Source organism: Humulus lupulus, chromosome 3 (assembly GCF_963169125.1).
Source record: "Humulus lupulus chromosome 3, drHumLupu1.1, whole genome shotgun sequence".
Lineage (NCBI taxonomy): Eukaryota > Viridiplantae > Streptophyta > Magnoliopsida > Rosales > Cannabaceae > Humulus > Humulus lupulus.
The window spans coordinates 10410412-10425205 of record NC_084795.1 but is presented as its reverse complement, the minus strand read 5'-3'; the positions used below and the strand labels follow the sequence as shown (position 1 = coordinate 10425205).

Genomic DNA, 14794 nt, shown 5'->3' with positions numbered 1-14794 from the left:
CGGGGTTTGCACAAATAAGCATAAAAAGATTATATAATCAAAACCAGTAACGCCTCATACAAAATTATTATTATTATATTACCATAATCGATCATCTTAATTCCATACATAGATGGTGAACGATGACGATACTAATTAATAAAATAGACCATCGCTATAGTACTTTAATTTATTCAAAGTCCCACATACATACATGGTGATATGATATATATATATATATATAGTACTGGTAGCTAGCTAGTGATTATTCTATGCCTGGTTGGCAATGTAGTCATCCAGCTCTTTGAAGCTCTTAACAGCAAAATCCTTGACGACTGTTGGGTCAGGAATATCATCAGCAGTCTTCTCATACTCACAGCTCCATTTCAGTAAACTTCCTTCATCCTTGGGAACCACTTGAACGCTGGACTTGAAACTTTTGTAGTACTTTAGCAGATCTCCATCTATCACACTAAAACCAAATATCTTCTTGGGATCATCAACAACCTCGACCTTTTCCTTCGAAACTTTTACTATCAAAGAACCTAAAAAAACATGTGTATAATTGACACAAACACATCAGAGACAAAGTTTAATATAATAATGACCTACTTTTGCGTAATTGTATAGTTATTAAGTCCAGCTATAGCTACTAATGCATGTTCATCATATATATACATGCACTTTAATTACGATCTTAGGAAACCCTTTTGGTTTAGTGATTAGTTTCAAGAAAGTACTTATAAAAGCTAGAAGTATACATAATAATAAGGTTGTATGTACTTATATATATAGTATACCTTCGCCATATTTAACGAGTCTCACAGAACCAGGCTGAATGCCATCACCTTCCAAAACTTCAACGCTTTCGTAATTATGAGGGAAGGCCTTTGGGTAAATATGGATGAAATCCTTAAGGGATGCCCAAAACTTATCTGCATGAGATTTGACATCTATTTCTGCATGAAGCATTCCAGTAGCCATTTCTTGTAAAGAAAATAATTAAGGAGCAGAAGAGACTAATAAACAATAAAAAACACACAACTTTTTGTTTGATTTCACACAGTACTACATGAATACTTGTCTATATATACATATGTAGTAGAGCTTTTGTTATTATCAGTGTACTCTAAAAAAGAGGCTTTAAATGGCTTTAGATACAAGCTCAACTACCATGTGGTTAAGTTAGATAAGAATAAGGAGGTGTAAGAGGGCCCTAGCTATCTTTGCCGGTGCCTTAATATGCACTCTCTTCTAGGTGTGGTTAAATTTTTTATCCATATATAGTACATAAAGGTGAGGCAAATACGTACTATATATGTGGCCTTTTCATTTTAAATAAGGTTTGTCATTGGCTTCTTATATCTAAAAATAAATTAAGTTCTATATGTTTTATGTTGTGAGTATAGTAATTTTCAATCCTAATTGAAATTTGTGTTTATATTTTCTTTGTTTATAATATTGCAATGTACGTATGATTAATTTATCATATATTTATTTTTTTGTGGTTAAATATAATGCAGCACTTGAAGACTATTCTAATTGATGTATGATTTATCTTGAGGTATATTTATTTTTTGTGGCCAAACATAATGCAGTACACTTGAAGTAGGGACCAAGGCAGAACATTATTTTAGGGGGCCAAAATATTTTAAAAAAAATGAAAGAGGGCCAAATACATAATTTATGAAGAAAACCAAAGAAAATTATTAGAAATATATATATTTTTTAAAAACGTAGACCCCTCTTATGCCCTTGGCTTGATGTTATGATTTATCATAGTCTATACATTTTTTGTAGCTAAATAGATATAGTATGTGTTGAGGTTGAAAATTTGTTGTGGTATATTTGAAAACGTGATCTTCCTTCTCCGATTGGAATCTTGAATTTCTGAAGTGAATAAAGCGTCAATGGTTACTGTTGGGCCCAAAATGTTCGGCCCGAAAAACATTTACCTCATTTATCAAACATTCAAAACGGAGCGTTTTGGCAAAGAGAGGTTCCGAAGGTAGAAGCTGTGGGTCAGAGGCAATCTGCGCCTCTGACCCCTGAGCGAGACATTTTAAAAGTCGGTGTTTTTGGAGGGAAATTCAGTTATTCTCTTTCCCCCCTTTTCAGGGTTCGCTTGAACCAACTAACTGCTTTGTATATTTCATCCTATAAATATGAGATTCTGAGAAGAGAAAGGGATCGAACTTTGAACTGACTTAAGCATCGGAGTGTCTTTCTTGCAGGTGATCCCGACGAGTCAAAGGCAAATTTCATCACCGGAGTAGAAGCAAGTTATCATTCATCGTTGGGTTATTACTTCCAGATATAGAAAGACAAATTGTTGCCCCAACAATTGGCGCCATTTGTGGGAATCGACAAGCATATCGGCCTTAGCCACGTCGTCGAACCAAGAAATCAAGATCCACTACGAACCCAGAAAGCATGCCACCAAAAGGCAACGGAGTTTCGGGCCCAGTCGCACAAAGCATCCCTCCAACGGACATGAGCGACCAGATCGAAAGGATGTGTCGTCTATTGGAGGCGAGCCAGCAGCAATCCGACGAAGCAATCAAGACATTGACCGAAGCCCAAGCTAGGCTCGAAGCCGAGATTGTTGAGCTGCGCAGGTCCACTGACACGACTCGTAACACCCAAGCCCACGACAATCTTGATTCTAACAGATCTGACGTTCTAATCGACCGCGTTAATTCCCCACATCAAAACATGAACCCAGGTAACGGAAGATCCCAAGGCATCCTGCCATCCTCCGGGGCCGAAGAGCGACAAGCCCCGACCTCTGACACGCATGGGCGGAACGAAGCAGAACCCACCAGACCTGCTCAGCCAGCAGCCGAAGTCCAGCCTCAACGCACCACACCTCAAATCGCACACGATTCTCCTTTCGAAGGTCGTGTTCCCTCGATCCGGTTCTTGGACAGCTGGAAAGAAGACATGATGCGGGAAATGATGCAAAAGTTCTCAGATGGGCGATCCTTCTACGCCACCGAACACTTGGATCTAGTATCAAGAACCACTGAGAAATCACATTTCTCGGAATGGATTCAGAATGAGCCAAAGCCTCGAGACTTCGTCATCCCTTCCCTGCCTGCGTTCAATGGAAAGGGAGACCCACTAAACCACTTATTTCAATTTCAACAGAAGATGGCATTAGAAGCTAATAACAAAGCCATACAATGCAAAGTCTTTTCAACGACATTCTCCGGGCCAGCTCTGTTATGGTTCCGACAATTAAAGCCCGGGTCGCTCAACAATTTTACTAATCTCCGACGGACCTTTTTACAGCAGTACAGCGCAAACCGAGAGGCGCCTAGAACAATGGCCGATCTCTATCAGATTGAGCAGGGGGAGAATGAACATCCAAAAGCATACTTACAGCGTTTCATTGACCTCGTGCATCAAATCCATGACGTCGACCCACTCACCGCAGCAAATCTCTTCGTCAAAAGCCTGCAGGTGGGATCTCTCTTACATGAGAATCTCACCATGACACCTCCATACGACATGGCAGACCCGAGCCGAGGGCATCTTCAGGGTATTTGAATTTCGAGAGCGCACACAGAAGAAGTCTGCACTCATCTCTGCTCCGCCAGCAAATAATCCTCCACCACCTGCCAGGGATGACAAGAGGAAACAGAACCAAACAGATCATACGAAGGAAGGAAAAAGGCCAAGACAGGATCGACAGCCATCACGATACCCATCCTTCGAATACACCGTCCCGCAAGAAGTCATTTACGAAGAAAATAAAGACAGACCTATCTGGCGATAGCCCTACAAAATTACCACTCCATTTGACAGAAGGGATAAAAGCAGATATTGTCTCTTCCACAAAGATCACAGTCATACGATCGCTGAATGCCACAATTTGAACAATCAGATCCAAGCCCTCATGAGGAGTGGGAGGCTTACCCAATACATCAAGGAGACGGGCAGACCAGGCACCTCGCGGTAGAACCCCGCTTCTGCCCCCGCTCCGCAGGCGTCAGACCCCGTGCACATAGCCTCTGACAGCACCCAAGAGGCTCTTAAGCAAGTCCCTATGATCCACGGGATCGTAGAACCCACTGATAATCAAGAGCATACAACCAAAATCCATAAAAGGATGGAAGAACGAGTGAAGCAATACAAATCGTTAGGCCACATGGTCAATCTCGTCACTTCAGAAGGCAGAAGCTACCCAGCCTCTGCTATCACCTTCACCGATGATGACCTGAAGGGCGTCCACCAACCCCATGATGATCCACTCGTCATTTCCCTACAAGTTGACCATTTCCAGCTGGGCAGAGTTTTGATTGATAGGGGCAGTGGGGTCGACATCCTCTTCTGGGAAGCCTTCCAAAAGATGGGGCTAGAGGAGAATGAGATCCGACCCTCCACCACGCCCATTTTGGGATTCAACAGCCAAAGAGTTTATCCAAAGGGCGTCGTTCGATTAACTGTGGTTGCTGCAGAACGCGCCCTGCCAGTAGACTTTCTCATTATAGACTCCACCACAAGCTACAACGCCATCATGGGGAGAAATTGGATCCACCGAATGCAGGGGGTAGTCTCAACTCTACATCAGGTAATGCGGTGTCAGTCACTCAACGGGCGTTACACCGTCGACATCAAAGGCTGCCAGAAGCAGGCCAAAAAGTGCTTCCTTACCTTAAAAGAAATAAATAACTCTGGCACTGCTTCCCATGACAACTTCCCTGACAAATAGCAATTACAGCAGGACCTACCAGCGTGCCTAAAAAGAATCAATCTAGAGGAAGACCAAGAAAAACCCCAAGTTACACTAGATACCTTAGAACAAGTGGGTCTAGACGACGCTGACCCCTCTAAGACAGTGCTGATAAGTACCAAGCTCTCTGGAGAAGAGAGGCAGATCCTCATACGATTTCTCAAGACCAGAATGAGAACTTTTTCCTGGACTCCACATGACATGCCCGGAATAGACCCTTCTGTCATGAGTCACAGCCTAAATATCTCCAACAACTTTCCACCCGTCAAGCAGAAGCAGAGGAGGTTCGCTCCAGAGGTGAATCAAGTCATACAAGAGGAGGTCCAATGGCTCCTAAGCACAAGGGAAATTGAAGAATGCTTGTACCCCAGTTGGCTCGCCAACCCCGTCGTGGTCCCAAAGAAGAATAGGAAAAAGAGAGTATGCATAGACTACACAAATCTAAACAAAGCGTGTCCCAAGGATAGCTACCCTCTACCAAAGATCGATCAGATGATAGAGGCCACGACAGGATATGAAAGAATGAGCTTCCTTGACGCTTACTCTGGATACAATCAGATCCCCATGAAATCAGAGGATCGGATTCACACGGCTTTCATAACAGAGGGTGGTTTATATTGCTACAAAGTTATGCCCTTCAGCCTAAAGAATGCAGGCGCAACATACCAGAGGCTGATGCACAAGCTGTTTTCCTCATTACTCGGGAGAAATATGGAGGTTTATATTGACGACATGGTCATCAAGTCCAAACAAAGCTCTTCACATACAGACGACTTGACTGAGTGCTTCGACATCCTTGATGCTTATAAAATGAAATTAAACCCCTCTAAATGTGTCTTCGGGGTGTCCTCTGGACAGTTCTTGGGATACGTCGTCAGTCAGAGGGGCATCGAGGCGAACCCAATGCAGATTGCCTCCCTCTCAGAAGTCAAAGAACCCCGAACTATCCGAGACGTACAGGCTTTGACGAGCAAAGTAGTAGCATTAAGTCGATTCATATCCCGAATGTCTGACCATTGCCAACCCTTCTTGCAATGCATAAAGAAATCTACCAACACCACCTGGGGACCAGAGCAGAGAACAACATTGGAAGAATTGAAAACTTATTTGAGCTCACCTCCTATACTGAGCTCCCCCACTGCTAATGAATATTTATTCTTATACTTTTCTGTCTCACAATTCGTTGTGAGTTCTGTCCTCTTCCGAGAAGAAGCCAATCGCCAGAGGCCAGTGTTCTACTGCAGTGTAATGCCCCGGATTCCCTAATATGGTTTAATGGCTGGATTAGTGGGCTGGGAGGGCCATAACTGTTTAATTATGCCATTAAAAGTGTTTATGCATGTTTATGAGAATTATATTATAATATGATGTTAAATGCATGCATGTGAGTCCACATTTGTTTACAGGGGTGTGATGGTTATTTGGCTCGTTGAGAGTATAATTGCATAATTGTATGCGTGTTAATGATATGTGTTGAGTCCAAATTATAATGTGGGTTTGTTCGAGCTATTTGGCATGAGACGATCGTAGAATATTGATTAGCGGTTAGTCACAACAGGTTTAAGTATCGGGGCTTGGGTTGAGTCTCGTGGTGATTTTAATGATTAGAGTGTTACCGGGAGTTATAGGGTAACGGGATGTGAATTATTGGTATTTGAGAATATTGAGAATAGCGGTAATTGGAGAGCGTTAATTATGATTAACGAGATAGGAGGGAAGAACCAAATATGCCCTTGGAAGCCTTTAGAAAGTATTAATTGACCTAGGGGTAAAATGGACATTTCACCCCTAGGATATATATATCCTTTGATAGCTGAAGAAGATGGTGGAAAAACAGAGTATGCAAAAGAGTTCTCCCGTACCTTCTTCTCTTCACTTTTCTTTGTGGTTTTTGAACCAATTTTGAGGATTCAAGCTTAGGAAGCAAGCCTTGGGAGTTTGGGAGTGTGTTCCATCATTGAAGACCATCATAAGATGAGCTTTGGGTAAGTTTCTAACCATGGTTTTCTCTGGTTTGCCCTGTTCTGGTTCTGTTTAGCAGCTGAGGTTTCTAGGGTGAATTCTTGGTTTTGTTGGGAGTTTTGGCTAGGGTTCCCATGCTTGTGATGTTTGGGGTGTGTTAGGATGGTTTTTGGGTTCATTTGGCATCAAGAATAGGATTTGGAAGCTTGGAAATCGAGTTAGAATCGAAGGAGTTGAAGAAGGTCGGTTCAGGGGGGTTTGGGTTTGGAGGTAGTGCTATAGCGCCCACCCTAGGGCGCTACAATGCTCCTCAGGAGGCTTTCTGGCACTTGGGTGGTTCTGAGTATAGCGCTGGGGCGCTAGGGGTTGAGCGCTGTAGCGCTACCTTGTTCCTTCTAAGTCCTGTGTTTGAGTGTTTTTGAGGGTTTTTGACTTGGGGTTTCAACCCTTAAGGCCCGGGATCGAATCTACTCACCGTGTGGGCATGTTTCGAGGTCCCGAGAGTGGTGCTTAGGTTAAGACCCTATTATTGTGGATTCTTATTAATGGAGGCAATAATTGGTTGTGATTAGGTAACCGCTAAGGAACTAAAAGATCGATCGTTCTTAGGGGTCGTCCTTATCATAATTCTCACTCGAACCAGAGGTAAGGAAACAGTGTAAGAATACAGTTGCACCCTGTATGGATATATGACATGCATGGTTTGATATTGAGGCATGTTGGTTGATATATGTGGACATGGATTGCATATTAAATGCTAGTGAACACTGATTACTTGTTTATGGCACTGACTAGTCAGGGGCCGACCCTAAAGTCGATGAACACGCGTTGAATGGCTCCATGGCATTAATGCGGGACCGACCCTAAGGTCGAAGAACTTATAAGCGATTGCCTGGTCTACGACCAGATAACTATAGCCAAGGTATATGACCCCGGTGACTGTTGTCACATGGCTAGGGGACGTTGTCCATGGTTTCGACTCTAGAGTCGCGAGGAAGGTTATGTTGGTGACCAATCACCATGCACCTGTCCTGAACAAACTTATGAAAGAATCACTTATCAGTTAAGCCCTGGTGACCCTATCGTCACATGGCTTGAGGGAGCGATGCTCATTATTGTGACTTTTGGCTATTGTCACCTATTCGTTTGGACTGATAGTCCTGAATGGTTATTATGATCGTTGTTGATATTATATCATGCTTTATTGTGTTTTCTTGCCGGGCCTTGGCTCATGGGTGCTATGTGGTGCAGGTAAAGGGAAGGAAAAGCTTAACCAACCCTGAGTGGAGAGCTTGGGCGATGTGGTGTACATAGTGGGCCGCTTGACCACCACGGTCAGGAAGTTCTCAGAGGGACTAGGGGTTTACCTTATTTTTGCCGCTTAGGTCGGCGGGGATTGTAAATTTAAAACAGTAGCGACCTCTTTTGTGTTACAAACTACTTGTAAACATTTTGAAAGGTTCATGAGCAGTTTATTTACTTAATGAAATGTACCCTTTCCTTTTTACTAGTTTTCCACCTTAACCTAATAATAACACTTAGATCACGTTTTTAACCAAAGGACTCGGGTAGCGAGTCAAATTTCCGGTTCACTGTTCACCGTAACTGTTCTGGGGTAACCAGGGCGTTACATGCAGCAAGATGCTTTTGGACGCTGAAACCCGATACAGTATGATGGAAAAGTTGGCACTCGCACTCCTTACGACAAAGAAGAAGTCACGACAATATTTTGAAAGCCACATCATCATTGTATACACGGACTATCCATTAAAGCAAGTATTGAGTAAGCCCGACCTCTCTGGAAGGTTATCCAAATGGGCCATTGAGCTAGGGACGTACGATATTCAGTTCTCGCCACGAAAAGCTAAAAAAGGACAGGTACTAGCTGACTTCCTGGTTGAAATTCAGTCGTTCACCCCTGACGCTCTGCCAGAATTGTTAGAATCAGAAGATCAGTGGATGTGGACGATGTATACTGACGGAGCATCCAATTCGCAAGGGGTTGGTATTGGCGTCGTATTAGAAGCTCCCTCGGGCCTCAAAATCGAAGAAGCCATTCATTTAGAGCAATCCACAACGAATAATGAAGCAGAATATGAGGCACTAATCTATGGTTTAGAGCTCGCACGAGAAATGGGCATCCAACGGCTGAATGTCAGAGGCGACTCACAGCTTATGATAGAGCAAGTGGCTAGAAATTTCGATACCAAAGCACCCCATCTGGCTAGCCTTCTATAGAAGGTGACTGACTTGCGATCGCATTTTCGCCAGTTCGAACTCATACAAGTACCTAGGGAGCAAAATCAGAAGGCCGATGCCCTTGCCAAATTAGCTTCTGCGGGAGGATGCACACGCCAGTCCTCCATATCTATAAGTCGATCAAGCAAAGACATGGAAGTTTACTCAGCCTCATCAGAACCTGAATGCTGGATAGATCCAATCGTAAAATACTTGACCAACTCCGAGCTCCCACCTAATGCGAAAGATGCAAAGCTTCTGCGCCTTCGGGCACAACGCTATTCTATAATCCGTGGGACATTGTACTGAAAATCCTTCAACGGCCCGTACTTATGGTGTTTGCGCCCATCAGAAGCTAAGAAATTGTTAGAAGAAATACACGAGGGGAAATGTGGAAATCACATAGGGGGACGGAGTTTGGCACACAAGGCACTTACAGTAGGGTATTACTGGTCATACATGATGACAGAAGCGCGGGATTACGCCAAAAAATGCGACAAATGCCAACGATTTGCACCCACCATCCATCAACCTGCTCAAACCTTACACTCCATCGTTGTACCTTGGCCTTTTGCAAAATGGGGTATGGATGTAGTAGGTGAACTACCTAAGGCTGCTGGAGGAAGACGGTATGCTCCTGTAGCCACTGATTATTTCACAAAATGGGTTGTGGCAGAGGCGTACGTCACGGTCAGCAAAGCAGACACTGTGTCCTTCGTCTGGAAGCATATCATATGTCAATTTGGGATACCGTGGGAGATAGTCGTGGATAATGGAACTCCATTCCAAAATGGTACAAGACCTATGCGACACATACAAGATCAAGCTAAGCTTCGCCTCTGTCACTTACCCACAGGGCAACGGTCAAGTAGAGGCTTCCAACAAAGTTATCTTCGCCAACATTAAGAAGAGCTTGGAAGATAAAAAAGGAGCATGGGTAGAAGAATTACCAAAAGTATTATGGGCATATAGGACAACAAAAAGATCCTCCACGGGGGAATCTCCCTACGCCATGGTATATGGAACAGAGGCCGTCATCCCAACAGAAGTCGGTCTACCTACACTTTGGACAGAAATCGCATCTGATCCAACAACAAACAATATCCAACTGCTACACAACCTGGACCTTGTAGAAGAAGCACGTACAATGGCACAACTACGATTAGAGAATTATCAAAAGATCGCAGAACACTACTACAACAAAAGAGTCCACTCACGCACATTTCGAGAAGGTGATTGGGTTCTGCGTAAGGTCACAGGCAACAAGAAGAAGCTAGAACCTAATTGGGAAGGGCCTTTCGAAATCATTAAAATACTAGGCAGAGGGTCTTACGCCCTAAAGAATGTACGTAGTGGGAAAATCGTACCCCGTACTTGGAATTCAATGTCTTTAAAGCAATATTATTGTTAATAGTTGTACTGTACAATTCAAAAGTAATACAACAACTTTCCATCTTTTCACGTTCTTTTAAACTTCTCTTGTGTATTCAATTCCTTGACATTATTGTCCACCATATTTCACCAAGTCAGACACGTGACAATTAACTTTTCACTCGAAAGGTTTCCTCAATTATATCCTCACCTAACTTTGTAACATTATTCACGTGTACTCAAAAACCACCTACCACAATGGCTATAAATAAACGATTATCTAATGCTTGAAGTTACCAACCTCCCCTAGCAATAAGCCATACATCTTTAATCTCAATACATATGTAATCCACACTTACACTTCCATAAACAAAGAGCAATAATAATGCATAGCGAGGATCACACCCCGCACGTTGGCACCAGGCTGAATCTCAACAGTTCATGGCAACAAGGCCACTACACACAATCCGCGTACATGATCCTACTGCCTCTGCCGTTTCACTGGATTTTGTACCGCATTCTAATCTGCCTTGACTAAGCTCACAGGGAGCTACGGCCAGCCATTTTCCAGTCTAATATGCCCTGACTACGCTGCCCTGGCCGTCCAAAGGAGGTGCACTGCAAACCCTACCCTCTTACCCGCATAAGAGGAGCACCTCCTGCTGTCTAATCTGCCCTAACTATCACAGCAGAACCATCTGCTGTCATGCTTCGGATTCCTCTCCAATATACACTAGCTGGTTTGGCAATCCAAGGCTGGGAGGAACTTTTCCCGCAGTCGCACCCATATCCTACACAATGGGTGCCTCTGACAGAATACGCAGCAGCCCAAACGAACCCTCGCCACACTACACGGTATGGGTGCATTGGAAAGATACCTGCCTCGCAATTTTCACCTCTTTGCATCTGCCTCGACATTCGGTCCGGATCACATTAATCCCTCTGACCTCATGGGAATGTTTCCGTCTCCAAAGGTTGAGCCCGTTTCGATCAAGACCGCTACAACAATTCCCTACGAGTAAGAAGGTCTGCCACCCAAAAATAATGGCAACATTGCAGGAGTACAACACACTTATCACTATAAGTTAAATTGGCAGATGCTAAGTATGGGCACACATATTTGCTCAATTCCTTTCTCAATAAACAAAAATAAATATTTGTACTATAACTTAAATTGGCAGATGCTAAGCATGGGATCAGAAGGCGATGTATACTCAAAAATAGCAGTAAATCAGAAGTTGTTATTTATAAGTTATGTTACATTAACGACGATATTAACTCCTGATTTTTGATCTATTCTCTACGAATAACTATTTTCTTGCCCATAATTAATCCCACTCAATACGACGCATATACTCTGCCATCGCACTCTCTAGCTTTGGATGGCCTAACCCATAGCGTTCACATGATATGTAGTACGGGATGCCACTTATGATAAGCTCTTCCATAGCCCACATTGAGTAAAGCCACTGTGGGTTGTCAAAGATTCTCCTCAAAAAGGGAACCTTCGTCCACTCACGGTGCTCACCTGCAACAGCAATGTTGTCAGCTCCAACCCATCACCAAAACACCAAGACGGATCACTCACACAACACTTAACTAGGCATCCTCTCCCACCATCTGTATAATCTTTCGCTGTATTTCGCACGCAAAGGCCTAAAGGGTCTATGAAGCTTCTAATCCGAGTAAACCATACGACTCACACCTATCATCACGCCTTCAATTAACTCCTAAACAACAACAAACCCATACTGTACACACACCAAGACAACCAACAGGAAACAAAGCTCTACTTGTATTGATAATTTGCTCTATTACAATCATCTACATACTAGCGGCCTAAAGAGCCCAAAGAATGTATATACAGAAGTTAATTCAAAAACAAAACATGATAGAATTTAACAAAACAATAGTGTGTCGTTCATTCTACGGCACCTCTTTCACCATCTGGCTTGCCCTCTGCAACAGGCGCGGATCCTGATGCCTTCTGATCAGAAGCCACATTGGCAACACTATCTTCAACAGCTTCCCCGTTGACATTATACATCGACCCCAGCGCATCGCCCCTCAGCTTCAACTTCTCCAGATGACACGGCGGATAAGAAATCTGCAAATCCCCAAGCTCATTCAAATACTTGTCGACGTCATACTCTCCTATTTTTACATCAATGCTCTTACAATACATCTCCAGTTTTGCCCATCTCTCCTCTGGGGTCTGCTTCTTATTACGTAATGCCAGATCCAGGTACTTCGCAGTATCTACCTCAGCCACCCTCACAAGCTTGCGTTCGGCGATCTCCCGATCTCGAATACGCTGCCTAGTGGCTTCAATCGCTGCCTCTGCAAAAGCAAAAACATTACGGAATCAACACACGTGTTTTATGGGCCAATTAATTTTCTAAATGCATCAGTAACAAAAGAAGAGTCTCATACCTCTGCCATCTCCTCCAACTGCTTCTTGGCTTCGGTTACCGCCTCTTCTGCTTCCTTCAACTTCTTCCCTAAAAAAAGTTCAACTTCCAGCTTCTGCTTCTTCGCGTTCGCTGCGCTGGCCTCAAGACTGTTTGCCCTTTGCTCCAGCTCTTTTTTCTCTTTCTCTAAAGTCTCCTTATCAGTCTGCAACGATACAACATCTTCTTCAAGGTCGTTCATCATACTGCTAAGCTTCTCCATGCGGGCTTCATGCTGAACGCAGAATTGACTTTTCTCCATCCATTTATTGGTCATATCCACCAAATCAGCTTTCAATTTGTCTCGCTCTACTTCGAGCCCGACAGTGTTTATCAGTTTCTCCTCTGTGGCAGTCACCCTCCTTTTTGCCTCTGCCAGCTCTGCTTCTAACCTCTTGATGGCCTCCACAAGCACGTCCCGATTCGCCTCGGCCATCTTTCTCCCTGACCGCTCCTCTTCTAATTTCGCCATCTGCTCTGCCAGTTTGGAACCATTCTGCATAGCCGCCGCATATTCTCGCCTTGTAGCCGAAGCGCATACATAGCTCTGTGACAAATAAATTATGCCCATTACAACTAATATTACACACATATCACGAAATGTAAAAAGAGCCTAATTTTTTAACCAACTTACCATCCAGATATGGTCTGATACTTGCTGCAACAAATCACCTTGACCACTCAAAGATCCAATTGCTTTCGTAGGTAGATGGGGTCTGCTTATGCGTAGCATTTCCTCCATAACTTCATTAGATGCAGAGGGGCCATATTCCGACATTACTCCTGTTCTGTCACTTGCTTCTCCCCCTGCAGATGCAGCCGCAGAAGCAACGGGGGCAAATGGCTTCTCACCTTCTGCTAACGTCGATACCATAATGCTATTAGACACCAACGCAACTACCCCCGCGCCAGAAGAATATGTCTTCGAAGGGCGTACAAATAAGCTATCATCTTCACCCAAATCACTGGGGAGGTACACCAGCGTCTGCACGGCAGAAGACGTGAGCTGCTCCAAGAAAGCGCTAGGAGATTCAAAAATGTTAGTACCCTTCGGGGACACAGCAATGACATCTCCTGGATGAGACTCAGAAGCGATAGGCGGTAATGAAGAAACGACAACACCAAGAGTGTCAACACCTGTTACTTTGACAGCCCCTGTGTAATGACCCACTAATCTAGACTCTTGGACCATTATCGAACTATACATACAAATTCTTACTAAAACATACATTTGCGAAAATACCATAATTTATTATAAACTTGTAGAAACAAAGGTTACTTTCATAAAAATAAGTAGGATATGGGTACCCATTGTCTTTAAAACAAAAATAACTTAAAGTGAAAAGAGTTACATAGAAAATTCGGAAAATACATGTAAAACCATAAAAAGTAAAACAAGACTACATCCTCGAATCGAATAACGCTTGGCCCCTTGACTCCATTCACCATCGATACACATCCTCTAAGCGTCACGAATCTTACCGCCTCTAAAACTATTTTCCTGCACATAAAACAAAAAGGAATGAGCCTAATGCCCAGCAAGGAAAATCTAACACATAGTCATAAACATAAATTTCATAATAAACGTAAAGACATATCATAACACTTAATACATACACTTATTATAATGGCCATTATTACTTGGGGTCCCATAGACTAAACAAGCTTATGCCCGTGAGATTAGTGGGGTCCTACTAGCTAAGTAGGCATATGCCCATAATCTTTTTGGGGTCTTGTTAGTCAAATAGGGCATAAGCCCAAGCCTACAAACATACACATACATAACATATTCATAACATATCATATTTCATAACATAATCACATAAGCAATACACATATAGATTCTACCCTATTTTCCTTACCAAAGTTACCGGGATATGTGGACTGAGTTGGGACTTTTTGGAACACTCCTAATAACCATTAAAAAGAGTGAGTCTAAAGAAGAAAAGAGATGAAATGAAAGGGATGGAAAGACTAAACCATTGAAAGTTACACTTACCAAAACTTATGTGCTCAAGAGCTTAGATTTCCTAACCAAAATAAAATGGGGTTAGGA

The 14794-nt window shown here is 43.2% G+C and overlaps 2 protein-coding genes across 2 annotated transcripts; one reads left to right on the top strand and one right to left on the bottom strand.

The window, feature by feature from the left end:
• Window positions 1–15: 15 nt before the first annotated feature.
• LOC133822059 (MLP-like protein 423) lies at window positions 16–1056 on the bottom strand. Its single transcript, XM_062254266.1, has 2 exons — window positions 780–1056; window positions 16–524 (listed from the first exon to the last, which is right to left on the bottom strand). The coding sequence occupies exons 1-2, from the start codon at window positions 961–963 to the stop codon at window positions 250–252; spliced, it is 459 nt and encodes a 152-aa protein (XP_062110250.1). The 5' UTR covers window positions 964–1056; the 3' UTR covers window positions 16–249.
• Window positions 1057–2472: 1416 nt separating this feature from the next.
• On the top strand, window positions 2473–3531 carry LOC133823627 (uncharacterized). Its single transcript, XM_062256487.1, has one exon. The coding sequence runs from the start codon at window positions 2473–2475 to the stop codon at window positions 3529–3531; it is 1059 nt and encodes a 352-aa protein (XP_062112471.1).
• Window positions 3532–14794: the final 11263 nt, after the last annotated feature.